Source organism: Carassius carassius, chromosome 38, assembly GCF_963082965.1.
Source record: "Carassius carassius chromosome 38, fCarCar2.1, whole genome shotgun sequence".
NCBI lineage: Eukaryota > Metazoa > Chordata > Actinopteri > Cypriniformes > Cyprinidae > Carassius > Carassius carassius.
The window spans coordinates 17,295,348-17,322,565 of NC_081792.1; the positions used below are offsets into that span (position 1 = coordinate 17,295,348).

The 27,218-nt window shown below is 37.8% G+C and overlaps 1 protein-coding gene across 3 annotated transcripts in view; it reads right to left on the minus strand.

Annotated features, from left to right (window-relative positions):
- The window catches only part of LOC132119448 (SLIT-ROBO Rho GTPase-activating protein 2-like), a 106,765-nt gene that overhangs the window by 13,195 nt on the left and 66,352 nt on the right, over positions 1 to 27,218 (minus strand). For all 3 annotated transcript variants that reach the window (XM_059529415.1, XM_059529413.1, XM_059529414.1), the window contains 11 exons: positions 22,398 to 22,560; positions 14,689 to 14,751; positions 10,575 to 10,790; positions 8,873 to 9,001; positions 7,385 to 7,606; positions 5,970 to 6,071; positions 5,430 to 5,627; positions 3,547 to 3,631; positions 2,046 to 2,073; positions 1,399 to 1,429; positions 120 to 180 (listed from right to left, as the gene is read on the minus strand). In XM_059529415.1, coding sequence (XP_059385398.1) covers positions 120 to 180; positions 1,399 to 1,429; positions 2,046 to 2,073; positions 3,547 to 3,631; positions 5,430 to 5,627; positions 5,970 to 6,071; positions 7,385 to 7,606; positions 8,873 to 9,001; positions 10,575 to 10,790; positions 14,689 to 14,751; positions 22,398 to 22,560 — 1,298 coding nt within the window. The remainder of the gene's footprint in view (positions 1 to 119; positions 181 to 1,398; positions 1,430 to 2,045; positions 2,074 to 3,546; positions 3,632 to 5,429; positions 5,628 to 5,969; positions 6,072 to 7,384; positions 7,607 to 8,872; positions 9,002 to 10,574; positions 10,791 to 14,688; positions 14,752 to 22,397; positions 22,561 to 27,218) is intronic.

The following is a 27,218-nucleotide window of genomic DNA, read 5'->3' on the forward strand; positions in this document are numbered from 1 at the left end:
AAAAATAAATGAAGCATAACAGAACACTGTTTATTTCATCAGGGAAAGCCTAGAGAGCAACACAGCAATAGTGCCTTGGGCAAGAAATAGAAATTGTGTGAGAGCGAGAGAGAGCTCACCGTGTCGACTGATGAAGCGAATACAACTCTCCACCATCAGGGGAATGATTTGGCAGGACTCCTAAAAGAAGAAAAAAAAAGAAAGAAAACAAAATATGAAAGAGAAAATATGCTGGTCTGCTCAAATGGTTCAGGGGGGTTTCTCTGGACATTTTGCAGCACAGGAAACCTTTCTGAACAAGGGTCTCTGTTTCTCGGCAGAGTGCTTAAATAATAATAATATTTGCAAAGGGAGGCAGGCATCAGACAGAATTTGGGAGGGATTAAACAGCAGCACAGTCTGAGCCATGGGGAATGGGGCAACGGTTGCTAGGAGACCGCTTCTCTCCACAGCTTCCTTTTGTTTATTTGGGTGAGCAAGTGAAGTAGAATTTGGGCCACTTCTGGCCTGAACTTTATTGCTCAAAAGGCATGCTCACAAACTCTTATACATACTCTTACATCAGTATAAAGCATCATGGATTTATTATTTTATTTTAATTTTTTTGCATGAATTTTTCTCAAATCTTATCTTCTCAAATCATTAGTCTTTAAGCCACAGACTATTGTTCTTATATCATTATCCTTCACTAGAGGGCGACACGGACATTGGGATGGTCAGATGAGGAGATGCAGTGGGTCTTTTTCTTTGTTCACCCATACTGCAGGGAGGTAAACCCCGGTAGTGTTTAGGTGGTAGGACGTGTACACTAAATTTATCTCCCTGGCCCTATTTACAAATTTATCCTACTGCCATGTGCACAATGATTGCAGGGTGGCACTGCTATATTACAGTTATCTTACTTATCCTAAAGAGACATGCACTGAACACGAGTACATATTTACAGCAAAAATGTACACATGCAGTAATACAAATATACATCACACGTCACATGCAAGTAAGCTTGGGAATGTTCACCTGTGATTCTTGGATTATGTATGTGCGCATATATCCATTTGTTCATTGTTCATGTTCATTTATACTATTTATTATCGGAATAAATAGCATTTACACAATTTATTTTGTAATATGATTTTATTTTATATTTTTAGGTATTAGGTACTTTTATTTATTTATTTATTTTTAGATTAATTATTTTAGTAGTTATTTAATTTAATTACATTATTATTATTATTATATTTGATAATATATGCCAATGCACTGTTTTCACAGCACTTTACATCATTGTCATATTTTGTCCTGTATATTGATTTCAATAACAACAGACGATTATGATTGTTTGTGAATTGATCCAGAATCAATTCAGAGTCAATTCTACCAGCGAGTGGTGATCATTACCTGTTTCTGAACAGTGGAGTTCCTCCGTCCGCTGATAGACACAATCAAGAGAAAGTTGGAGAGAACAAGAGAAAGCTGTCATTACAATAGATCATTTTCACTCAAACTGCTTTAATTTTCCTCCACATTCAATTTACTAACAGCCTGTGGTCATTAGACCATTAGAAATCACTCTACTGAGAAGTGTCCTATTTTAATACACTGGCCTTAAAACACACACACACACACACACACACACACACACACACACACACACACACACACACACACACACACACACACACACACACACACACACACACACACACACACACACACACACACACACACACACACACACACACACACACACACACACACACACAGCAGTTGTTGTTGTTGTTGTGAAAACGCTTGTTTTGTTTCTTTTGTGAACTCTTGTTTAAACGTCCATTCCATTTTCCTTACTCCATTATAACTGTAGATTAAATCACCCACCCCTGGCCTCAATAAATAAATAAACAGATGTGTGAATAAAAGATGAATATGTCTAGAAGAGATATTCATCTATAAATGGCCCTCAAACATCTACATGTGTACTAAATTAATTCTTGTGCGTAAATGGTTTGTGTCTCGTTTGGATTTGTTGGCTGTCCCACAGCACTCACCTGGCAAGGCAGTAGTCGGTCTTCTGACCTGAATGAAGAGATACAAGGAGAAAAAAAAAGAGGAAATGGTTAGAGGGAGGCTGGATGTTTGAGGAAGAAGCCACAGCTGGACACGGTTTCCTTTTGGGAATAAAACACTTGTCCCACTTCTTGTCTATGTTGTCACAAAAGACCTTCCTGTGGGACGTGACCCCACATCCACACGTTACCCTCCAAATACATTCAGCAACATCACAACATGCTATTTTCCCCTATCACACACAGCATATGCCAAACGTGCAACTGACTTCAATCAGCTAATCATCCAATCCACTTTGTTTTGCTCAATCTGTGCTGGAACATTCTGTCAGTTTCGTCAGTAACAGCAGCTGGGGTAGCACACACTGTACCCAGCACATTTCACACCAAACCCTGGATTTACTGAGGCATTTTGAAGTTAAAATCTGTTTTTGTCATTGGATAAAATTAATAAGACAGCTTGTGAATAACTAAGGCGTTTCAAATTTGATCAACAAATCCAGTAAACCATTATGTCACAGTGGGGGAAAAGATCCAGGTGCTCTGAAGAAAATGTGAGTGGTGTTTGTCCATGCAGTCGTTTATATCAGTATTGAATAATATTGGATATTTACTTGTACGTAAATTTTACATTTAGATTACATCTGCAGTTATCTTATGCTTATTTCAATTAAATCAACACTTTAACAACACTCTTAAATATCATTTTTCATACTGTAGTACATTATAATGTTGAGCACCAGATCAGCATATTAGAATGATTTCTGAAAGATCATGTGACACTGAAGACTGGAGTAATGGAGGAGAAAGTTAACATCTACACAATTATTACTTTAAATCAAAACTATCAGATCATCTTTCTGACCGAACTAGCCTCAGCTAGCATGCTTATTCAATGATAGAGTAATCAACACCACTGCTCTCTCCAACACACATAATTATCTCTTTATATCATGTGATTCTCTCAGTTTCACTTCCTGTTCACTGGCAGTTCGGACCAGCTGGCTGACAGTTCTGTTCAGTCTGGAGAAATCAACGTGGGAGGTACATCAGAGTGAAAACACTCCAGGAAATCCCTGCTGTGCGCTTCTCTTTCGTGCACAGACTCATTTTCTCTGTCTTGTAGCGTGGCACATGACCTTTAACCCCCGCCATCAAGGGCTGCCTATGAGTGAGTGAATAAGATCACGCTAAGGTCCAGAGGACAGCAGTACAGAGCGGCAGTGCACGGTTAAAGCTTCATGCTCTTATGAGACTGATGACATCAGTACCATCCTCAAGCACACACACACACACACACACACACACGCAGTCAATTCAGTACCCTCTCTGTACCCTAATTTACTCCATATTAACGTGTTTCTGAAGAAAAGCTATATTACACCCACAATATTTAATGACATTAGTTCTTCAAATTCAAATGTCCACAGAAACTAAAGCTGATCAACACGCATGCAAACGTCAATCGAGAACGATTACTCACTTTCTCCCAAAGTCTTTTGGATCAAGTCATGTTTAGCCTGTAGTTTGGTGATGAGGTTCCTGCCCTCCAGAAATTCCTTCAGTTTCTGAAACAGAGAATATAAAACATTTGAAACATTTTGAACTGTAAGACCATCTCAACACTTGTGAACAAACATGAGTGTGAATTTTCTTTTCAATAGCTATTAAATGCGCAGTATAATCAATCTTCCTTTCTTTTCTCAGCTTTCTGGCACAGGATCCTTCATCCACCCCTTTCAATTTGCTGTGTAGTGTTGAGCCTATACATCTTGTTGGCGTAAACATTAATTTCATATCTACTGAAGCACAGGGAGGCATCGGATCTATCTGCTCTAATAGGTTATTGCTCTTTGGGGGCGAGAACCCTGACCTGATGGAAACCTGACAGCGGAGAGGCAGATAGAGGAGTCAGGAGATGGATGGAGAGAAACCTGAACTGCGGAGGGAATGAGGGAGCTGGGTAGACAGATGCTTACAATTCCATCCATCATATATCACAGGCATTCCAGCATTACAGTCATGCAGACACAGGAAGGATAGCCAACACATGGAGCCATGCACTAGTGCTTTTGGCAGAAAGAGAAAAGCTGAATGTACACAGGGAGTTAAAGAGAAAGAGGAGAGAGGGAGATGTAGAGGTGGAATACATCAGGATAAGATCTAATGAAGAGGATGTGATAAAGCAGCCTGCACAACATCAACTGGAAAATCTCGGCTTGCTAATCTTGTTCTTCCATTGATCAAATGTGTAATGTTAGGCCAGAGTGAATGAAAATTCATATTCTTACTGTTTTATTCTTACCTTTTATACTCAATTTGTTTATTTTTTTTAAAGCAGGCTTATTTCAGAAAACCAATTTCTGTATAGACATATCCTTTTAATAACATTTTGATAAGTATTGGTCAGAAAAAATATACAGTTCACTGAACACACATTGACAATAGCTTTCACGCTATATGGGGCTAGTAAATGCAATTAAATTTTTTTTTTTTTTTTAATTAACAACAAAGCAGTAAAAGATTATGAAATTATAATTAACTACAAATTATAACAATATACAGTATATAAAAATATATTTAATACATTTTGAATACAATCTGTGTGTGTGTGTGTGTGTGTGTATGTATATATATATATATATATATATATGTATATATGTATATATATATATATATATGTATATATATGTATATATGTATATATATGTATATATAATTCGATTGACTAATAAAATTAAAAATAAAGATATTTTGCAAATAAACAATATTAAATATTATTTTGGGGGTTTTGAACTAGATATTTGAATCAGTCATACAAAAACTATACTTAGAGAGAATTTATTTTTTACTGTTTTTATATTTTTATTTTAAATCTAATCTAAGCTACCGAGTTGACAGGAACACACATGTGACCCCAGTTTCTCATATGAAGTTGCCACAAAGTGCTGTTAGTGGCTCCCTGGGCATTGCTCAACTGCTGCTACTGTTTTCTGGGTATTTTGTCAAATCTATCCGAATAACTAATTCCTCTGTAATATTATTTGTTGAATTACTACGTAACAGTTTAAATTGTCTACAAACAAGCACAGATCAATGAACAGCAGTCAACTGCAGCAGTCTCCTCTAATTGCCATCTTTTCAATCAAAGGCTTCTAAAAAGACTGATAGAGAAGGAAGGACATTTAACTGTATCTCATACACTCCATCTCTCATCTCTCCCTTCATCACCCTTCCTTTCCCATTTCTCTTCATGTCCTTCCATGCCCCTAGCTACAGATTTCCCACCGTCCAATCCTCCACACCCTTTCTTCAATCCTGTGACCCTGTATTAAACTGACTTCTCTCTCTCTCCATCTCATTTACCGTGAAGTAGAACTGTTCTGTCTCCTGCTGGTTGGCTCGTCTCTTGGCCAGGCTGGGTTTGCTCATGAAAGATTCAGACACAGTGGACTTGACCGACTCCATTGAGTTACTGTGGTGGAAGCAGTCAGTCACATCAAAGTCCTCAATGGTCACCATGTCCTGGATGGTCTGCAGAGTGGCCTCCATCGTCTTCTTCACCTGGTGAAAGAGCATGTCCATTATAGTTCTTGAGTACTATAACTTGAGTACTTGAGTGAAATTGAGCAAGTTCTCCTCCTGCTGTAATCATGTTTAATTTTAATGTTAAACAGAGCTACACTCTGATTGGTAGCTTAACATTTGATCAAATTAGCCAGAATACTTTATAAAGAAGCACTTAAGGGGCAAACACTCTTGTAGCGCCAAGGTCATGGGTTCGGTTTAGGATGACATTTAAAGATCAAAAATGCTTTGATTCAAGCCAATGCTTTTTATAAGAAACAGATGAGTTGTAATAGATTTGTTGTGCACATTGTATTTGTTGGACCATGTGTACATCACCTCTTCATTCTCTATTTTCAGTGTGGACAGGCGAGACTGTAGCTGCTGGCATCTCTGGATCAGCTCTCCCTGCACGGGCAGCTGAGCACACATATGGCTCACCTGAGAGAGAAAAACAAAAGAAAGAGTTAAGAACTTCAACAACAGAATGAAGGACTAAAGCAAGACCATCTCCAGCAGTGACAACAAAGCTGACATCCCCATATGCTCTGAAAAACAGAGTGACCCAATCTGCCTCTCTTGCTTGCTCTCTCTTTTTTTGCCCATAACAGCTGGGGAACATCTGGCTCACTGTGGTCCATCCTCTCCCTGAGGGCTGAACACACGACAGGGCACATGTGCACAGGGGAAAACCAGCTGCTCTGTTCATCACACACATACAAACATCCGGGACCCCTGATGCAAGGTTGGCTTATGACAAAAACAGCAGCATAAAGTTCAGCAAAGCAGTAAACTCCATTAATTGATTTCACAGAAAAATACAATTCCAAATGCAATTAAATTAAAAACGTAAAGTTTTTTCAATTAAAAAATACTTTCTCCTGTCATAGTGTCTCTGTGATGCTATAAAAACATTGCTTTGTCTGAGAATCCAACACAGCAACATCAGCTCAGCCAATGGCGTGAGGTTGAGGCGGGACTATAAATTTGACAATGACATTGTTTCCAAAAACAAAAACAAAAAACTACTACTACTACTATTACTATTATCTAACTACTACTACTACTATTACTAATAATTTTACTAATACTAATAGGTAAATAAAAATAATTAAGAATAAACTAATTAAACAAATAAAAACACACAACATCTTACCTTTAATAATAATAAAAATAACTAAAAAAATACAATTAAATGAAAAAAAAAAAAAAAGGCAAATTTTTTCTGTGTGCGAGTCAATATATAAATTACAGTACCTATAAGATTAGCAGTCGACTTGCCATATTAATAATGAATAAAATATAACATAATAACTAGACAGTCTACTGACAACATATAATAATACAGGGCTGAAGCAACAGAGTCTCTCAGCAGGCATGCCTGTCACTGTGCAACAATCTAATTGAGAAATGCTTCATTCCTCTTGAGGCTTCTGGGTTTGTTTGGACATGCAATGAGACAGTCTTGCAAGAGTCATGTGTAACAGCAGAGACAGTGCTGATCGTTGTGTAACAGTACTGACTGGTATTTAGCCGATATCATCAAGATGTTTGATATATTGGTGCAAAAGCACTTGGCATCAGTAAAGCCACACTCAGTTGCCAAAGAATCTCTGTGTGCCATTGTTTACCCACATTGTGTCTCTGTTGTTGGTATATTGCTTGGGGCAGGAAAATAATTACCATCATTGCATATTCCATTCCTTCATTTCACCAGAGTCATGTCATAAGCAATAATAATCACACCGACTGACCATATCACCCATGTGAGACTGGAAATCGAATCGCATCGGAGGGCAGAAGACGTTGTTGTAGGTCTCCATGAGCCTTTGTTTGTCTGCGTTGGCCTCTAGGTTCTCAGCAGCGTTCTCAATGGTCTCCAGACCACAGTGCTTGGAAGTCTCCAGGTTAAACTCGGCCGAGAGGTAGGTACGCAGTGCACGGTTCAGGCTGGCATGGTAGCCCAGGTCACAGCACTGAGAGATGGGGGAAAAAGCTATTTGGTTGGTATTTTGAGCTGTGAATGGAAATTTTGAGGCAGTAAAATCTAGAGTAAAATGCAACATTTATGCAATTGGAAGAGACTTTCATTTAAATGAACTTAAAAGTACATACGAGTGTATTTTTATTAATACTAAAACACCAGAACCCATTTTTGGTTATTAACCTGCACAAGGTTACAACTTCACTTCCACGCTCTTATTGCTTTAAATGAAGACTGTTCAGACTAAATCCATCATTCACAGTTCCGCGTTGTTAGGAGATTTGATGAAACAAGTAGGCTCTCTTGCAGAGCTCACACAGGGGGCTGATACAGATCTACCTTCAGGGTCACACTTGAATAAAGTAGTCTGATGAAGCAGCATACTGTCAGAGGGTATTACTGCTTTATGGGACACTGTACATATTTAGGGCATTACACTTAAATGCTCTTTTAGGTCTGCACAGTATACTTGAAATAAAGAAAGTACCGGGGTACGAAATTCTTGATGCTTTTACCACATTCATGTTTAATTGGGTTGTTATTTATAATGTTCATTATATTTCTATGTAAAAATGAATGAGAAAATCATCATATGACAGCTCAAAAAACTTTTTTGAATTAATTTAAATAATGAAGCAGTTTGAGAAACAGAACAGTTTTGTGAGAACTGTTAAAAAAAAAAAAAACTCAAAATGTTAAGATTAATCATTAAATATTTATGCACTGACAGCCCTAGTTTCATTTCATCAGCTGCCCTGAGCTTCTTTACTTCGTAAGGTATTGATTTAGAACTGAGACACCAAAACCTGGCACTTGTAAGTTTTACAAACCCTTAGAACATACTAGTTCAAACCAGTGTTGTTCAACCAAAACTACCATTTTTAAATTAAAACTTCAAATAAAATTATTATGAATCGGTAACTGAAGTAACTGAATTCAAGTTGAAATTAAATAAAATATAAATATTGAATAAAAAAGATACTAAGAACTAAAAATACTAAAATGCACACATTTGTAAAGCTATCAAAATTACAAATGCATTTAAAATTAGCTAACTGATAAAAACTTATTTAAAATATGAATAAAACTTGAATATTACATAAATACTAAAATAACACTGGTTCAAACAAGTTGAGTTTAACTGCATTATAACACATACCAAGAGATTTAAGAAGGAATACTTCTTTTTTTTTTTCTTTCTCTTTTTTTTAAGCATTTGTTTCTGACAATACACTTGAATGAGATAAATGTGACTTACATCTATGAGGTCAGAAAGATCATGGATGTAGTATTTGAAGACACAGCTGTTGGTGGCCTCCAGAGCCAGAAGATACTCATTCCTGGCCTTGATGGCTTTCAGCTTGTTCTCAGTGTATTTTGCTTGCCGCTGAGAATAAAAAGATTAAAACCAGGAGAATGAGACAATGGATGAGAAGCAGAATAAGGACCAAAATCTCTGAAATATGGTTAAAGTTGGGTGTCAATAACTTTAGACGTCAGTGTTTTCTACAGTCTTGCAACCAAAAACCATAAGTCAAACATGTCATAGAAGTATGGGGGAAAGTTATATTTTAATATTTTTTGCATAAAAATAAAAACATAAACAGTTTGGAACAGCATGAGGGTAGGTAAATAATAACAGACCACCCATGTTTGAGTGAACAAAACCTTTAAAAGCTAACATTAAACATGAGCTCATGATGGATGATGCACCTTGTTTAGCTTCTACTAGCCCTCCCTGAAAAGGCTGCCACCACAAACTGCTCTACATTTCCATCTGTAAATGCTGCTGGGGTGACCACAGGCTCTCTCTCTAGTGGGACGCACATAGAGGAGTTGCTGTTGGTCTTGTAGAAACAGAGGTGGCCCTGGAACAACCCAGCGATGATCCCATCAATCATTCCGTAAACTGGTGGTACTGGACAGAGATGGTAACCAGGGGACTCCAGAAGAACAAAGGCATGGATTGACAACAATATCTGGCCCAGACATGCTAATGCCTGACCCCTGACCCGGTCATCTTATTACATCATCCAATGACATTCTACAACACAGTGTATACAGTCACAGGGGAGCCATTCATTTGATGAATTAAACTGCCGTTTAGTGCTAAGGTTTACCAAATTGAATTGGAAATTTATGGAATTTTGCAGCCTGGAATCTCGGAAATATGAGAGTCTAAGTTCCGGCCTTATTTTACCCTAAACTGTTTATTTTGTGATAATGACCGGCTGATTATACATTATGCTGTATGTTATATTCCTACTTACAAAATAAATTTGTAAAAGGTAATGAAAAGACCACTGTGCCCATTTTATTTTCTTAAGTTTTTTTTATTTTTTTAATTATTATTATTATTATAAAAAGTCCACTGTTGGTCACCTATTTTATTTTTATTTATTTATATTTTGGACATGAAAAGACCATAGGTAGTTAGCTATTTTATTTTATCTTATCTTATATTTTTATTTTATTTAATAAATATGAAAGCAGAATTGCTAGCACCCGTTTTATTTTATTTTCATTTTATTTGACTGTTGCAGCATGCAGTGATCGGCCAATCAGAATCAAGTATTTCAGAGCGCTGATAAGCACAGTATTATTTAGGCATAGATTAAGCATCTGACACATGTTATAAACTGATTAAACCACTGTCAACAGGTCATTAAAGCTGTTCAGGATCAGGTTTAGGACCCTCAAAACCATCTGGCATGGACAGCATTCTCTTGTATCTCTCACCAGCTCATTGCTCCCTATGCTCTCCCTCTTTCAGCCTTTGTCCGTCAACTCCCACTCTATCACCTTTCCCATTTCCCTGAAATCTCCCTCCATCTGTTCATTCTTCTGCCCACATTCACCTTTCTCCACATTCTCCGTTTAAACTGTTGAACAAAAACTCGAATTTCTCCTTGCATTAACTCTTCCCTTCACATTTGATCCCCTGTGACCTCGCTGCTCACCTTCTCCTTCATTTTCTCGATCTTCTTGACAGAGCTGCGGCGTACGTGTTTCTCCTCTATCTTGATGTTTGTCAGGGAGTCGGGCGAGCGAGGGGTCTGCCTGTCCTCGTGTCGGATGCTGCGGCTCATCTGTTTCTCCTCCTGCTTTTCTGCCTCTTTCAGCTTGCTTTCGGCGTTGATGCTGTCCATGTTGTACATGTGATAGGTCTTCATCACCTGTACAATAAGAAAATGGTTAAATGTGCATAAAATTGTAGGTTAGACAGAGTAAATGCATCATGCCCAGTGATGTACCGTATTTTTCGGACTATAAGTCGCACCTGAGTTTAAGTCGCATCAGTCCAAAAATACGTCATAATGAGGAAAAAAACATGTATAAGTGGCACTGGACTATAAGTCGCATTTATTTAGAACCAAGAACCAAGAGAAAACATTACCGTCTACAGCCGCAAAAGGGTGCTCTATGTTTTCAGTGGTAGGCTACAAGAGCACTGAGCAGCATAGAGCGCCCTCACGTGGCTGTAGACAGTAATGTTTTCTCTTGGTTCAGGTCAAATTAATTTTGATAAATAAGTCGCACCTGACTATAAGTCGCAGGACCAGCCAAACTATGAAAAAAGTGCGACTTATAGTCCAGAAAATACGGTATGTAGTTTAAATGTAATGAAATGGACTTTGCAGAGAAATATATGGATGTCAGTTTCTGCCACAGAAAAAAATAAATAAAATTATACTGGTTCAAGCGCAAGAACACAGAAAAAATAAATGCAAAACAAGGCTGCCTGTGTGTTGCCCTGGAAGCAGCTCTAGACCATGAATGAAGTTGTTTATCACGTCTCAAATAGTCCCCAGCTAATTTGTGAAGTTGCCGCAATAGCAGAGTTGCTGTAAGTAAGATGCTAACGGTCTAATCAGATTCAGTGATCTATGCTAAGCTAAGAGTGCTACCACCAGACCCAGAGATCGGCTGAATGGACTCGAAAATGGTAAAACTCAACTGTTTAACTCTAGGTGAGTTTGAAAATGAGCCTATTTAAAAAAAAAAATTCAGCATGAGTCAAGCTGATTTTTTTTGTGGGTTTTTTTTTTTTAAGGATCCTTTCAGGAGGTCATGCTCGTAAAGGCAGATTTGAAAAGAAACCTATTACAGACAAGAACCGGGCTGAAAGAGAAAAAAAAACCTGACCTGAGGACTATCAGCCTCAACAGCACACACTTATTCACAACACATCCGACTAAAAAACTGCTACAGGCCCAAAATCATTTACACAAATGCTTTATACTCACAGTCAGACATGCAGAACCTTTTAGCTCAATGTGTTTGTACAGGCAGAGAGGCAACGGAACAAGCTTGATACTTAGTATTCAGCAGATGCTAAATTTGGGAATGGGATTGAAGGGAGGATCTCATTCCAAACTTCTGCTCCTTTGAGAAGAATGACACAGAGTGACGCCATTCTTGTGATTGCAATCAAACACACTGCCAAGACTGGAGAAATGATACCAAGCCATCACTCGCTGTCTGTGGCAGAGAGAGACAGTTAATGGGCTCCATTTCCCTCCATTTACACTGGCTTTCATCAGAGTGTCAGCCTCCATGATGGTTGGGCATAATAAATTTAATAAGCTCTTTGCAATGTCCTCATTAATAGGAAACACTTACAGGAGGAATTTGGCAAACATAAATGTGGGTCTCAAAGCTTTTTCTTGCTCTTGTAAAATGCAAATGAGTGTCCAGTTCATAAAGGAAAAGTTCACCCAAAAATGTTCCTCAGAAGATAGTCAAACAGGTTTGGAATTGACACAAGGATGAGTACATAATGACAGAACTGTAATTTTTGGGTGAAATATTGAACTAGACACTGTTGAGCTTATGAAAAAGAATGACAAAGATTATGAAGAGGAAACTCAGTTCGTCACGTTTTTCACCATTTTCGGCCCTGTGGGGTTCCTCTCAGAACCAAAAGGCTGAGATAATCATCAGCTTTTCCATTCATTCCTTCCTTTCTTCATGTAAAGCACAGATGTCACTAAAATGGTGCCAGGTTTATTTTCAACATCCTTAACTCTTTAATTAAAGGATTTGCTTACTTTTTATGGGGTATTGAAATCGGTTACAGTCATTTCCCAGGAGAACATGTGTGCATGCGTACGGGGGGGAATCCAGTCACCATTCAAATTAAGCCAATATCATGGGTCCTCCTCCTACCACATTTGAGCCCAGAACACCCCACCCTGAAAACCCCAAACTATTCCTTTCTCCCCCACAAAAACGAGGAATACAAAAATATGTAGCAAATTACAAAGGGCTTTTCTAATTGAATTTCTTCTCCCAGTAAAATAAAAGCCTGACATCATTGGGATTATTTAAACTGTGATACTAATTAAAGGCATGTGCTCGTGGAAGCCCCATGCAACACTGTGCTGTGTATCAGAAAGCAGCACTCCACTATACAGCAGGATAATAACATGACTTATAATCCACTGAATCATCCCTGAATTTTTCCGTGCACCACTGCTCATTTCAGCACTGCCAGGGAACATGGGTCTCTGTGGTGGTACGGATATGGCAACACTAAGTCTCTAAGACCGTAATCATATTGCCATTGAGGGTTAAAACCGAGGTTAACTACCATTAAAGGTTTTTTCATGCTAAAATGTAAACACTGAAGGAGGTCCCTATAAATAGTCCATGTTGGTTCTCCACTACTACTAAAAAAAAAAAAAAAAAAAAAAAAAAAAAAAACGTAAAATTCCCAAATCCCATGTTGTTTTCGTGACAATAATTACGTTACGTAAATCATTACTTTAAATTAGCATAGTATGAAAATTAGCTAGTATTTAACATTACTGTCTGTATTCATCAAGCTCAACCATTCAACCCTGTTACCAATCTTACTGTAAGAAAAATTATTAAGCAAATTTATGGAAAATTATTTCTGTATAATAATAATATAATATAATATAAATCAACATTTAAACCAACATTTACCTCCATATAGTTATTGTTAACTAAAACAATTAAAACAGTTTTGTTAACAGTTTCTTTAACAGCTTAAGTAAAAAAAAAAAGAAAAAAAGATATATATATATTATAAAAAAACTTGTAAATGTTGCCTTGGCTATTAAAATGACTGAAACTACACCTGAAAAACAATGAATTAAGCTACATAGAAATAAGTATTAAACAAAAATGACAAACGCACATCACAAAAGTACTAAAACTATATAAATTATACTAAAATAACACTGCATTTAACGATTTATTGAAAACTGAAAAAGCCTTCATGTATAAGAGTTCCAGGCCCTATTTCGTACCCTGTTCATGAAAAGTGCCATGACCTCATCAGTGGAAATGTAGCTTGTTCACATTTCAAAAAAAGCACGTGGCAAGTAATTAGGACAGAATATAAAAAGGGACTGATGCTTGAAGAAGCCTATAAAACATACAGCATAACTGGGATATCATAAAATCTACCAGGGTTGCAGTAAATAATGATTGAGACTGGGTTCTGCACTTCTGACCCACAGCTGTTGATGTTCATTACCATCCAGAGCGCATCATCACTGTTTGGAGAGCTCTTATACTCCACAGTGCTCTTCTGTGCCACTGCAAATGCAACAGATCTGCTTTAGAGCCTCAGCTATCTGTATGCCAGCAGGTTTGATTCATTGCTGACTGATGACTATAATAACTATCATTCACTACTTGTTCATGTCCCTCTGTCTTACTAAGTAAGGAATTACAAAGACTGTCAGGTAAAACATTGTTTTGTTCATAAACAAACAAATGCATTTCAAGGAACATAACCATTAAGGAGTGATTCAATGGTTCCATATAGGCATCTTTAAAACTACAATTCAGACACACCCTGTAAAACAACCACACACAGGGGGCACACAGTGACTAAAAGCTTTCAAAATGTTTTCAACAAGAAGAAAAAGTAACTATAGCCACCCCACGCCTCAAAAATAGTGATTGGAACCACAACCACAAGAGACCAAAATAACCACTCGGCTGAAGCAGAGACTCGATGCCTCATCGCTGCAGCAGGCTGATGCAGAGCAACCAGAGAGACAGAGGACATCCTCGACTAGGCTGTTTGTATCTTACCGTGTACAACTCATTGAGGACCTTCATCAGATCCTCCTGCAGCTGGAGGCCCACTTCTTTACTCTGCAAGATTAAAAGAAAGAAAAAAAAACATGAATATAAAAGAAATAGAGGGAGATAATTGTGACGATCATGATTAACAATAGTGCCCTGTTCTCTATTATTAAACCTGACCATCCTTTTTGGGCTGTGAGCTCTGAAGCCGTCACTGTTAGACTGATGAGACACTTTTCTGCTCCCTCAGTAATGGACGTCAGCACCAACTAACCTCAAACACATCTAGCTCAATACAGTCCTGCCCAAACGGTCACATTATACTGGACCACTGCACAGTGAGCTGATTTAACCATATGGGCAATTGGGCACATACAAAATGGACCATTCAAAGATTTTTTTTAAGAACGAGGAATGGCACACAATGGTCAAAGCTTCTTTTTCTACTTGTACACTGTGTTTCAGTTGGAAATATGTCATATTATGGAAATAAAATGGGCTGAAACACCAATTTATTTATGCCTTTAAAGTACTACCAAATATGAAACTTTTTGTTTTGGGGTGAACTATCCCTTTAAGTCACAAGCAACTCTATTTTCAGTTAGTTCCACTTTTGCATTTGTCTAAAGGTTCCACTTCTATTATTTCTGTTCAGTGTCAATCAATTTACAATGAAAGCCAAAAAGTTTGCAGTTGAACTGAAACTTGAAACCATTATTTGTGATTTTAATAAGACTTCCTCTTTGAGACTGTGGAATAAAGAGGTCTGGTAAACTGTGTGAGATGGAAATGGTGGTTTGCCACTCTGGTGGATGCTGTGTTTTTTAAGAGAAAGTTCGGGAACGTGGGCACATTATGACATGAAGATGAAGTGCTCGAATTCAAGTCCAAACTTCAGTTGCTGTGGGCTGATAACTTGAGAGCCAGCCAAGAAAATGTCTAGCATTCACTGTGGGCATTGACTTAGTCACTCCTTCTCTATTCCTCACATTGAATTTCTTGTGGGTTTTCCTGTTTTTGAAGGTCTGATTGAGGCTTTTATGGATGTTTTTGGACAGATGTCAATCAGCTCTTGAGTTCTTGAGAATGAGAAGTGATGGAAATGATGGAAGAAAACGGAAATATGGGACTGAACTGCGATGAAGTGTGTGCACAGGCATAAAAGACAGAAGGGAAGTTAAGGGTGAAAGAGTAAAATTGAGAGTGTTCACACAGTCAATCTGTCAATCTTCACAAACAGTGATTGTACAGTCACACAGTTCCCTTCCCGTTTCATCCAGGATGGAAAGACTGGAGTTCATTTTAACCATTTGAAAGCTGAGATGGATGAGTAGGCTGTGGGGAGGCGTTCCATAGGAGATCCCCTTTGGGGAGTCATTCATAATGGTGTTCTGATGGGTTTTATTTGGAGGCAATGGACTGGGTAATACTGTATGTAAGAATGCACAAGAACACCCAAATTCAGAGCAGAGGATGAACTGCCTGTCTGGAGATGCTCACCTTACCTCTCTAAACATGTCTAAGGAATTTAGTCAACATATAATTAAAATATCACACTTAAAGTATTTTATGTATAGTAATTTAAAACAGTAAAGTATGCATATAATTTTTAAAATATTAAAATGTCACCAAAATAGTATTTAAAATCTACAAATAACACTGCTGTACAATGTTGAAGTTCCATCCACTTCACTAAAGGCCAAACTACTCTTTATTGCATTAAGACATAAAATTAAAGCAAGTGATAAATCTGGTTTAATTTTAGCATGTGGTGGTCAGGTAGACCAGTGGATTTCTCCAGTGGAAAGGCCAAAAAATACCTCTAAACAAACATCCAAATTCTTCATTTATGAGAATGTTGCCCATTACCTTTTCCTGTCACGTGTGAGCGGTGTGGGAGATAGTTCAGAAGCAGAAACATATGGTGTCCCCAGCTGCTGGGGGAGACATGTGAAGTGGGGTCTGGCTCCAGTATGCCCTATTCGTTGCACTACTTCAGATCAATAAGAAACATTTGATGGATTTATTCAGTCTGCTCTTTCTATTAGGATTGTTGGGTGTAAGCTACTCGTTTCCACTAGGGGTGTGCACAGATAGTCGAACATTCGAATATTCGTTCTGATCTAATTATTCGATAAATAAAAATGATATTTGAATTTCGCTATATTTTTGCTTGCCATAAAAAAAAGAAAGAAAAAAAAAGTCCACAAAACCTAATTCGGTTACTTTCTGTGATTCTCCACGGCATATTTGAAGATGTATGCAAGCAAAAAATAATGAATGAATAAGAACTGCGGTCTTCTACAGTACTTCAGATATGCCGTGGAGAATCATAGAAAGTGACCGAATTCAAGAACATTGTTGTGGCATCTCTCAAGCAACGAATAAACACAGCTAACTTGGAGAATGCAGTGAAAACTCTTCTTCTCGCGTCAGCCCCTAGACCCTCGGCACAAACATCTCAGGTTTCTCGATGAAAACATGAGAGAAGTAAGAAAAAAAAAATTTCTGAATATTATCAGAACATTTTCCTTGATAGGAGTGGTGCGGATGCAGCCGCCACCACCAACGATGAAGAGGAATCAATGCCCACTCGTCGGAAAAGGCTGAGCCAGATTACAGAGAGTCCAGCCGAGACGAGTGGGAACAGTTCTTGCTGGAGCCATGTATTCCACCAGGTGAAACAAAAACACGAAGCGCTTCACAAAACTTATTCGCTTAGCACACCATTATTTGTGAGTTCTGCCAACGTCTGTGCCATCAGAGCGCGTTTTCTCCGCGGCCGGCCTTATTGTTAACAGACTAAGGAGCCGACTTTCCCCCGATCATGTTTACATGCCAGTGTTAACAACAACATGTAAAACAATAGAAAAAAAGAAAAAAAGATTTGCTGACAGTTTCAAAGATTCAAAGTTAAGTGTAAGCATTCTGTACAATAGCCTAATTGCTGCAGGCTGCTTTACGTTTTTTCTTTGTTCACTTTTTTTTTTGCTTTTGCTATTAATCTATACTTTTGTTTGTTTGCCGCATTGTTAAAGGTTTTCAGCTATAAAACACGGTGTGTAATTTTCAAGCTTATCGTGTGTAAGCTTGTTCAAAAATGATGGAAACAATAAATGTTGCTGAAAAATAACGTCTCATTAAACTTAAATTTAAATAAACGAATATTAGTTTTTTGTGAGCTCAAATATTCGAATGTGATATTTGCGGAAAATGCCCATCCCTAGTTTCCACTTTCCTTCCTCTCTCTTGCTCTTCCACTCACAGACACACATAACACTTCCCCTCTAAGCAGCATAACACTCCTGCAGTGAAATGGACCTTGAGGAGTGCGGTCGGAGCAGACAGAGCTATATTACTCCATCTGCTCAGAGACACACTCAAAAGACAACACCCAAAGTGGCAAAAAAAAGGGGAGTAAACTATTGATTTTCCTTGGAGGCCTCTTTAAATCTATTGGGAACAGGGGAGAGACACTGGGATGAGAGGACATGGATTTATGAGCCTTAATGGCAAGATGCACTTGTTAAATGAAAATGATCACACGTTTGTCGGAGACAGGAGGAGATTGGTTTTGGTTCTGCACAAATCTGTCAAAGAAGCATCACTTTGGGGTGTGTGTGAGGGGACTGGTTTACTGGCACTCAACATCAGTCACATGTCAAAGGATTGTTCCTACACCTCCAAAAACAAGAGCATGTGGCTGAATTGATGAAAATCCTTTTCTTAAATCAATGTTTAGTAAAAGACACACACACACACATTGTACTTGTACTCAGTGATTAGCTGTTCAGCAGAGAAATGTTTGAAAAATAAGTCCACAAAATTAATAATGTTTGTTGGTTACTGGAGTTCAAAACACAGCCAATGTTGCACAGTCTATTGTCTTTTCCTGATTTCCTATATTCATCACAGTTAGTGTCAGTGTCACTAAATGGGTCTCCAAAGAGGTTTTCCAAACACATCTATGCACCAATATTAAAATTCTGGACTATACAGAAAAGCCAATAATTATTTTCATAATAAATGACCTGAGTTGGGTATAATGTGTTACACAGTAACATTATTGTGTTCTAATTATTTTTTCTGATAATGCAATAATTTAATGCATTACATTTTAATCTTATGTAATTACAGTTACTAAAAAAATAATAATAATTGTAATAATTTTTTGCATGAGAGTACCCCCTTTAATAAATCAACAGAGAATGGGAGTTAAAATGTGATTCATCACAGTGCATCTTCTTCCAAAAATTAAAAGCAGCCTAGATAAACATGATTAATCTTTCTGCTTTGCTTATGGATTTGATGTTGGTGTTTAGAGGTTTGCATGGCTCATGTGCATGAATGAATATGGCATGAATAGCTCATGCTGTGAGTGGGTGTGACCACATTACAGATAATGAGCCCAGACAGGAAAGACTGAACCTCACGTTGGTTTCATATGGATTACTTTATCAGAGAATATTATAAACTTTATTTAAAAATATACACTTCAGTCTTTCTATAGATATATTTCTCATGTCTGTGTGTGAAGTTTTTGTTAATTTTTGTGACACTTTTAGAAAGAAGTTCACAGAGCCTCAGACGGCAGAAAGTACACCCTGTTTGCTTTCTTTATTTTACAAAAGCACAACGTTCTGTTGATATTGTGAGTATAGACCTTTTACAGTTTCAAATGATGTATTACTCTTATCTGTGCGATCAAAAATGACGGAAAATTTTAAGTTTATTCTTTTGCTTTTATCAGGAAAAAATGTAAGTGATCGTTCAAGTTGCTCTTTTCATACTTAAAGCATTAGTTCACTCAAAAAATTAAATAAGCCCATAAATTACTCACCCTCAAGTCATCCTAGGTGTATTTTACTTTCTTCTTTCAGACGAATCCAGTCAGAGTTAAATAAAAAAATTGTCTTTGATCTTTCAAGCTGTTTAATGGTACTCAGCAGGTGTTGCAGTCCATCAGTCCAAAAGAAGTTAAATAAAAACCACCCATTCATAATAAAAAAAAAAGTGTCTCACACAGCTCTGGGGGGTGAACAAAGTCTTCCTGTATCGAATCGATTTTTGTAAGAAAAATAATTTAAATATTTATATTTAAAATTTAATAATTTAATCTAGCTTGCGCTCACTGTTGTAGATGACATATGAGGTTGGCTTTGCACATACGCTGCTCAGAAGTGATGAACACGGAAGCGCTGGGTAGAGATCAAAACAACGTTCACTGATTAAAAGTACAAAATGAGGATTTGTAAAGAAGAATGTCTCATAATTTTAATTCAAGCCAAGAGGAGACTGGTTTTCCACTTTGCTTCCTTTAAACAGCTTGAAAGGATCAAAGGACCATTTTTTTAATATAACTCCGACTGGATTTGTCTGAAAGAAAAAAGTCATATACACCTAGGATAACTTGAGGTTGAGTAATTTATGGGCTAATTTTCAATTTTGGGTGAACTAACCCTTTAAGTAATTTTATTTCAGTCAATATTAAATTACTGAAATAACATTTTTTTTTCTCTCTGTAGTGCATTTTTGATAACTTAAAGTAAACATGAAAGTAACTTGAAAGTAATTAGTAATCTGATTACTTTTTAAATGCAGCAATTTGTAATGTAATCAAATTGCAATTTCAAAGTAGTAATTTGTAGTGGATTACTTTTTTTAACTTTACTTTTATTAACTTACACAACACTATAAAATCACAGATATTAAAATCCTACACTCTTATGTGCATATATTAAAAATATAACACTAAAAATTAAAGGATACAAGTGGATTTACACATCACATCATTATACCGTACAGTATGAAAGACTCATATTCACTTTTAGATTTGCTAAAGATTAGTGTTTGTAAAGATCATTTTTAAGTGAGAGTTAGATGGCGGCATTATAAGCAAAGTAAATAATAAATCTAAAGTAATCAAAGGAATAAATAACATTTTAAAATATATTCAAACAGTCATTTTAAACTGTAATAATATTTCAGAACTATTACTATATTTTTGACCCAAAACAAGCAGGTTTAGTTAGCACAAAAGGCACAAAAAAATATATAATAAAAAAAAAAAATATATATATAATATATTTATGTCAATCTATGATAACCAATGTCGTACTGTTTTTTTTTTTGTCTCTCCATTATTTGCTGCCAATAAGAGATGGCAGAACATTCCTCATCAGGCACTAAATAAGAGATTAAATAAATAAGATTCATCCAAAATTTCATGGCCAAAACTTCTCTTTCTCCACTTCTAAGAGTGTCTTCCTTTATTGTGTGTCAGCGCTTATGGTTCAATAAATTCGTAAACCTCCTCCGGACATGGCTCCCTTGACTATATTTGCATTTAGAGTGCAGAATTTCTCCAGCATGTCGTAGCGCTTTTAAGACAGGTGGGAGGTGTGCGCCACTGGGACGTGGGATAAGTCCAATTGCACAGACTTCAGCGATTCCCAGGAAGCCTCTAGAGAGAGGCCGGCCAGGAGCGTTCAATTAAAGGACTGTTATTTCTGCAGCATGGAGAGTGGGTGAGCAAAACAACAGGAAAAAGAGACAGAGGAAGTTGAGAAGAACGTTGATAGGGAGGCTCATCTCTCTCTCATGGGAACGGAGGAACAGACAGAGAGACAGCAGGAGAGAAAGAAGTGTTGATTGGGGTCTAAGAGACTCTTGCCACTAGATATACAGGGGGGAAAAATTTGATTTAAGACTGAGGTGAGTTCTTTCTCCCTCTCGATTTGGAATGTTTAGAAAAGTTTAAGTTGCAATAAACCTTAAATTATGCATAGCTGAGACCTCTGACTATATCACAAGGGGTCTTATCAAAGGAACATCATTCGGAATTAGCTTCTCAATCTCTTTCTGATAAAAGTGCCAAAACACCCTGCTCAACTGATGGGTTCTTGCTTTAAAGGGATAGTTCATCCAAAAGTGAAAATTCTTTCATCATAAACCGAACAGTTTCTGGTCCACATTGGTCAATGTCATTGGGGACTAATAAATGCATGGTTTCACACATTTTTCAAAATATCTTCTATGTTCAACAGAAGAAAGAAATTCATAAAGGTTAGGAACAACAAGTGGGTGATAGAATGTTTTTATTTTTGGGTTCACTATCACTTTAAGGAGATTTCGTCTCAATAAATAAAGCTGGATATGACCTTAAATAGACCAGATCAAACTGGATTCACCTGCATAACCAATGAACACTGTGCTGGAAATGTGCTGATAAGAAAGCATCTCTTTCACAGCTCTGGGTCTAGATAGTGAGGGACCTGAATTTCTGCCTGTCTAACCAGTCTAGACAAGCCAAGAGGAATGAGAATGATGCTCTCTTGCATCTATTAGCTTGACCTGAGCAAATATAACAGGGTACAGATTTTTAGCTTGACATTTTAGATTCTGATCATCTCATTAACAGCTTTAAAAAGCATAATAATGCATAAGAACTAACAGAGGATAGTTGTGAACCAATCTGTTAACATGTTAATTTTACTAGCCCTAAATCATATAAATATTGACAAATTATATTATGTATGAGACATAAAACAACTAAATGATATATACAATGAAAAATGTGGTCTAAGAAAATGTCAGTGACAAGAGAGATTATTGATCGAACTGAAAATCCAGTAAAAAATTAGGCGACAAGCTCAGTGACCACTATAGAGGGTTTAATGGAAAAATCGGCGGGTCTATGTAAAGACAAACATCACCTTTTTGAAGAGGCGTCCTGAGTCCTCGCTGACCTGGGCGAAGCGTGGGATGATGTTGTTGAGGTAGAGATCGCTGAGTGTGGCGTGGTCTCGACTCTCTCTCTTCACCTGAGACAAGAGAAGGTTCCAGCAGTTGACTGGAGACAAGACATTTTGCTCTTTTCTGCAGAGAAAAGCAAAGAAAAAAAACACATTTATCATCAGTCATTATAGAGTAGAGAGCAGATGAATCAGCTGAAAGAAGCTGTTTTTAAAAAAATACATTCTAGGTGGTTTATATGATTTTGCAGTAGTTGCAAATTATTATTATTATTTTTCCAGACAGTGATTCAATCACAATATATAATCAAAAGGAATCAGAAGAATCGTTTAACAATAAGCAAATGATTCAGTCAAATAATTTCAAGCAAAATAGATTTAAAATGTTTGATAATATAAGAACTACATCTTTTTTTAAATATATATTTCTTAAATAAACAAGGTATACTGTATTTTCCCACACATTTTAAATAGAGAAAACAAGGACTTCTGTTAACATTTTAGAGTGATGATGCAAATTAAATTGAATCAGTGATTTGAATTAAATCACTGAAATAGTTTGATGCCTGTAAAACCTAATGGAAAACAATTCAAACTGTTTGTTTCTTTGGTTTAAATTAGATGCACTCTTAAAATATATATTAAAGGTCCCGTTCTTCGTGATCCCATGTTTTAAACTTTAGTTAGTGTATAATGTTGTAGTTAGAGTATAAATAATATCTGTAAAATTCTAAAGCTCAAAGTTCAATGCCAAGCGAGATATTTTATATAACAGAATGACCCGTTTGGACTACATCCCTCTAGTTCCTGCAGTTATGACGTCACTAAAACAGTTTTTTGACTAACCTCCACCCACATGAATACACAAAAAAGGGGGCGTGGTCTAGTTGCGCTCCGACGGAGAAGAGGAAGAGTTGCGTTTGTATTTGTCGCCATGTCGTCGAAACGCTGTTATTTTCATCTTGGAGTCCAATCACCTTTGTTTGGGCTTCCCAGAGACGCTGTACTTGGAGATTAGTGGTTACAATTTATGTTTAACTCTGTTCCCGAAAATTATATATTTTAGATTCATTGCACACCAACTGAAATATTTCAGGTCTTTTATTGTTTTAATACTGATGATTTTGGCATACAGCTCATGAAAATCCAAAATTCCTATCTCAAAAAATTAGCATATCATGAAAAGGTTCTCTAAACGAGCTATTAACCTAATCATCTGAATCAACTAATTTACTCTAAACACCTGCAAAAGATTCCTGAGGCTTTTAAAAACTCCCAGCCTGGTTCATTGCTCAAAACCGCAATCATGGGTAAGACTGCCGACCTGACTGCTGTCCAGAAGGCCATCATTGACACCCTCAAGCGAGAGGGTAAGACACAGAAAGAAATTTCTAAACGAATAGGCTGTTCCCAGAGTGCTGTATCAAGGCACCTCAGCGGGAAGTCTTTGGGAAGGAAAAACTGTGGCAAAAAACGCTGCATAACGAAAAGAGGTGACCGGACCCTGAGGAAGATTGTGGAGAAGGACCGATTCCAGACCTTGGGGGACCTGCGGAAGCAGTGGACTGAGTCTGGAGTAGAAACATCCAGAGCCACTGTGCACAGGCGTGTGCAGGAAATGGGCTACAGAGAAGCAGCACTGGACTGTTGCTCAGTGGTCCAAAGTACTTTTTCTGGATGAAAGCAAATTTTGCATGTCATTCGGAAATCAAGGTGCCAGAGTCTGGAGGAAGACTGGGGAGAAGGAAATGCCAAAATGCCTGAAGTCCAGTGTCAATTACCCACAGTGAGTGATGGTCTGGGGTGCCATGTCAGCTGCTGGTGTTGGTCCACTGTGTTTTATCAAGGGCAGGGTCAATGCAGCTAGCTATCAGGAGATTTTGGAGTACTTCATGCTTCCATCTGCTGAAAAGCTTTATGGAGATGAAGATTTAGTTTTTCAGCACGACCGGGCACCTGCTCACAGTGCCAAACCCTCTCTGATGATCTAATCCATATGAAATGTTCATTTCTCTCTGGCGTTCATGGCGAGTCTGCATTGTCAACTTCATCTTTGCAGCGACACAGAAAACACTAGTTTATTACTAAACAATTAAATGACTCCTTGCATATTTTCAACCAGCAGGCCATTCTGGGTTGAGCGAGACCCCACGGAATGAGCGAGCGGATCGGGATATTCAGAAATGCGCTCTCCGCTCACAAGCTCTGATAGGAACAAACCAGAGCCTCAATGTTTTTATAATTCTTGACAAAATTATAAAATATTAAGTTTTTATTTTTTTGCCTAGTTAGTTTTGCCTACGTTCCTATTGCCCAATGACGCTACGATGAGCATTTACTGCTTTTTAAAAATGCGGTCCGAGTTGCCGGCGGGTTAGTTGAAAACGTCGGTCGGGTGCGGGTTATTAATACATTGACCCATGCATCACTGGTGCGAGTGGATAGATTCGCGCTTGCGCATTATTTTAATGTATTTTAATGCAATCTCGTTGCTGCTTCTGAACCACGTACACATAACCTACTGTATACGCACTGCAGATTGAGTACGTGTGACCCTTGGGCAATAAATATATTGGGCAAAAACATATAACACCTGAGGCAACACTACAGTAAGCTTTATGACCAATGCATGGCAAAAAAAAAGAAGAAAAAAAAAATCCCTGAACACGGTTTTATTTTTTTTCATTTTTTTTTTCATATGTCTAGACATTTTGTTTGACATCTTTACTTAGTGATTATTTTGACTTATGTCTGTTCTAGAGACATTTGATAAAGCTCTCATTGGTTTTCTTTTGGAAATATGTTTAAAATTTATACTGAATGCATTTATGACTGTAAAGCATGTCTGTGTGTGTCAAAATCGTGATTAAAATCGAAATCGCAAAATTGATCAAAAACTCTAAGCCCTAATACATTACCGCTATACTGACCACACACACACACACACACACACACACACACACACACACACACACACACACACACACACACACACACACAGTTCTATGCAGATGAGCAACTGCTCATATAAAGCTCATACATGCAAAAAGTCTCATTGCCATCAATCATTCAAACAGTCAACAGTTTTTGAAAACTAATGACTTCGGATCACTGTGTCACAACAAATCACTGTGAACAGCCCTTGAGACACACACATCGTCATTACAGATAATCAGATCAGATCAGCTCAAAAAAGCCCTGCAGACTCCTGCTCTAATAGGGAATGTGTCCAGGATGTTAAATGTTTCTCTAACACATGCAGTCCTGGTGTGGTTAAGAAAGTTACACATGCATATAGATTCATCCTGATAAACCTGTTGCCCTCTATGTGAATTTCACTCATGGACAACAGAGCAATGGATGTCATGCCAAAGAGGAATTCTGCTAAGCCCTACGTTACTCCAGGCATATGCTGGAGGGATGGACCTAGCGGCCTTTGCATGCCAGAGAAGACAGCTGATGCTCAGGGTTCCGTAGAAGCCCATGAGGTGGGGCCTGTTCCCTGCTGCTAAAATGCCTCTGAACGGGTGGGGCAGAGCCTGAGGTTTCTTCTGACCAGACAGTCTGAAATGTCCACAGAGAGGTAGAATCAGGAAAGACTGCATCTAAAGAGCCCAAAGAAAGCATCCGGCTGTCTGTTAATGCATTACATTAATGTGTTTACAGAGGAACAGCGAACACATGACCTTAGTCCTGCTGTTCGAGCTAACACTGAGCATCTGTGAGAACTAAAATGATCTAACCTCCATTCATCACATCTACCTAAACAACAAGCAACCTAATCCAACAGTGTGATTCAAATGTGTACGTTTAAGGCCTAAACAATGTGGCCTGCAAGGGCAAATCTATTTCCACTCTCATTTTAGATTGACAGCAACTCATAAAACACTTCCACGGGGTGGACTGAATAGATTTATACCACAGGCCTGTTGAATGCTTGAATCTGATTGGCTGACGAACGTTCCAAGGTGTGCAATTATTTTCAGGGAAATGCACAGCTAAAGTAGTTTCAGGCAGGTCTTGAGCGCATTCTATGTGCATAATACTTCATGATTTCAGCTATTTCAAAAGGTCCTTACAGCCTACAACAGCAAAAGGACCAAAACTCACAAAGACACCAACCAAGTACAATAATATAATAAACAATAGGATAAAAACTAATTATTTCCATGTTTTGCCACAATTTTGTCCAAATTATTTAAAAAGTGCATTGCATGGTATTTCAAAGCACACGTCAAAATCATGGTACCTTTTCAAAAACCATATTAGCTTTTGTGCAGAATATGCTCCACAAATCATACTACATAAATAGCAGGACATCAGAATCATCTGAAACTGCTTTAGCATATTTGAATCTGGGCTACAACCAAGCGCTGCTGATATCCTGAGGTAGTCTGAGTCTGGGCAATAAACCTCCAGCGATGTACATGTACAGATGTGTATTAACACGCGTCTGACACAGTCCTCTATATTGAAGAGCACGCTGGATTAATCATATCACTTGACGAAGACCCTGGCTCTCTGTACAGGACATTCCCTCTAGCTTCGCCTGCCGAAAAGACTTCAGACAGACACTCCTCCCAACGAGTTCAAAGAGAGGGGAAATCAGCCAGCGTTCAGAGCTCAGCGGGGGGCTCGGCGGAGGTACATCACAGCCTGTTCTCCCCTCAAAACTCAACATCTGTCAGTGTTGTGGAAAGGACATGACACATCTCACTTCATCGTGTAACTCTTCTGATGATGGAATCAGAATAAAAACGACCAAATTAACTGTTGTCATCA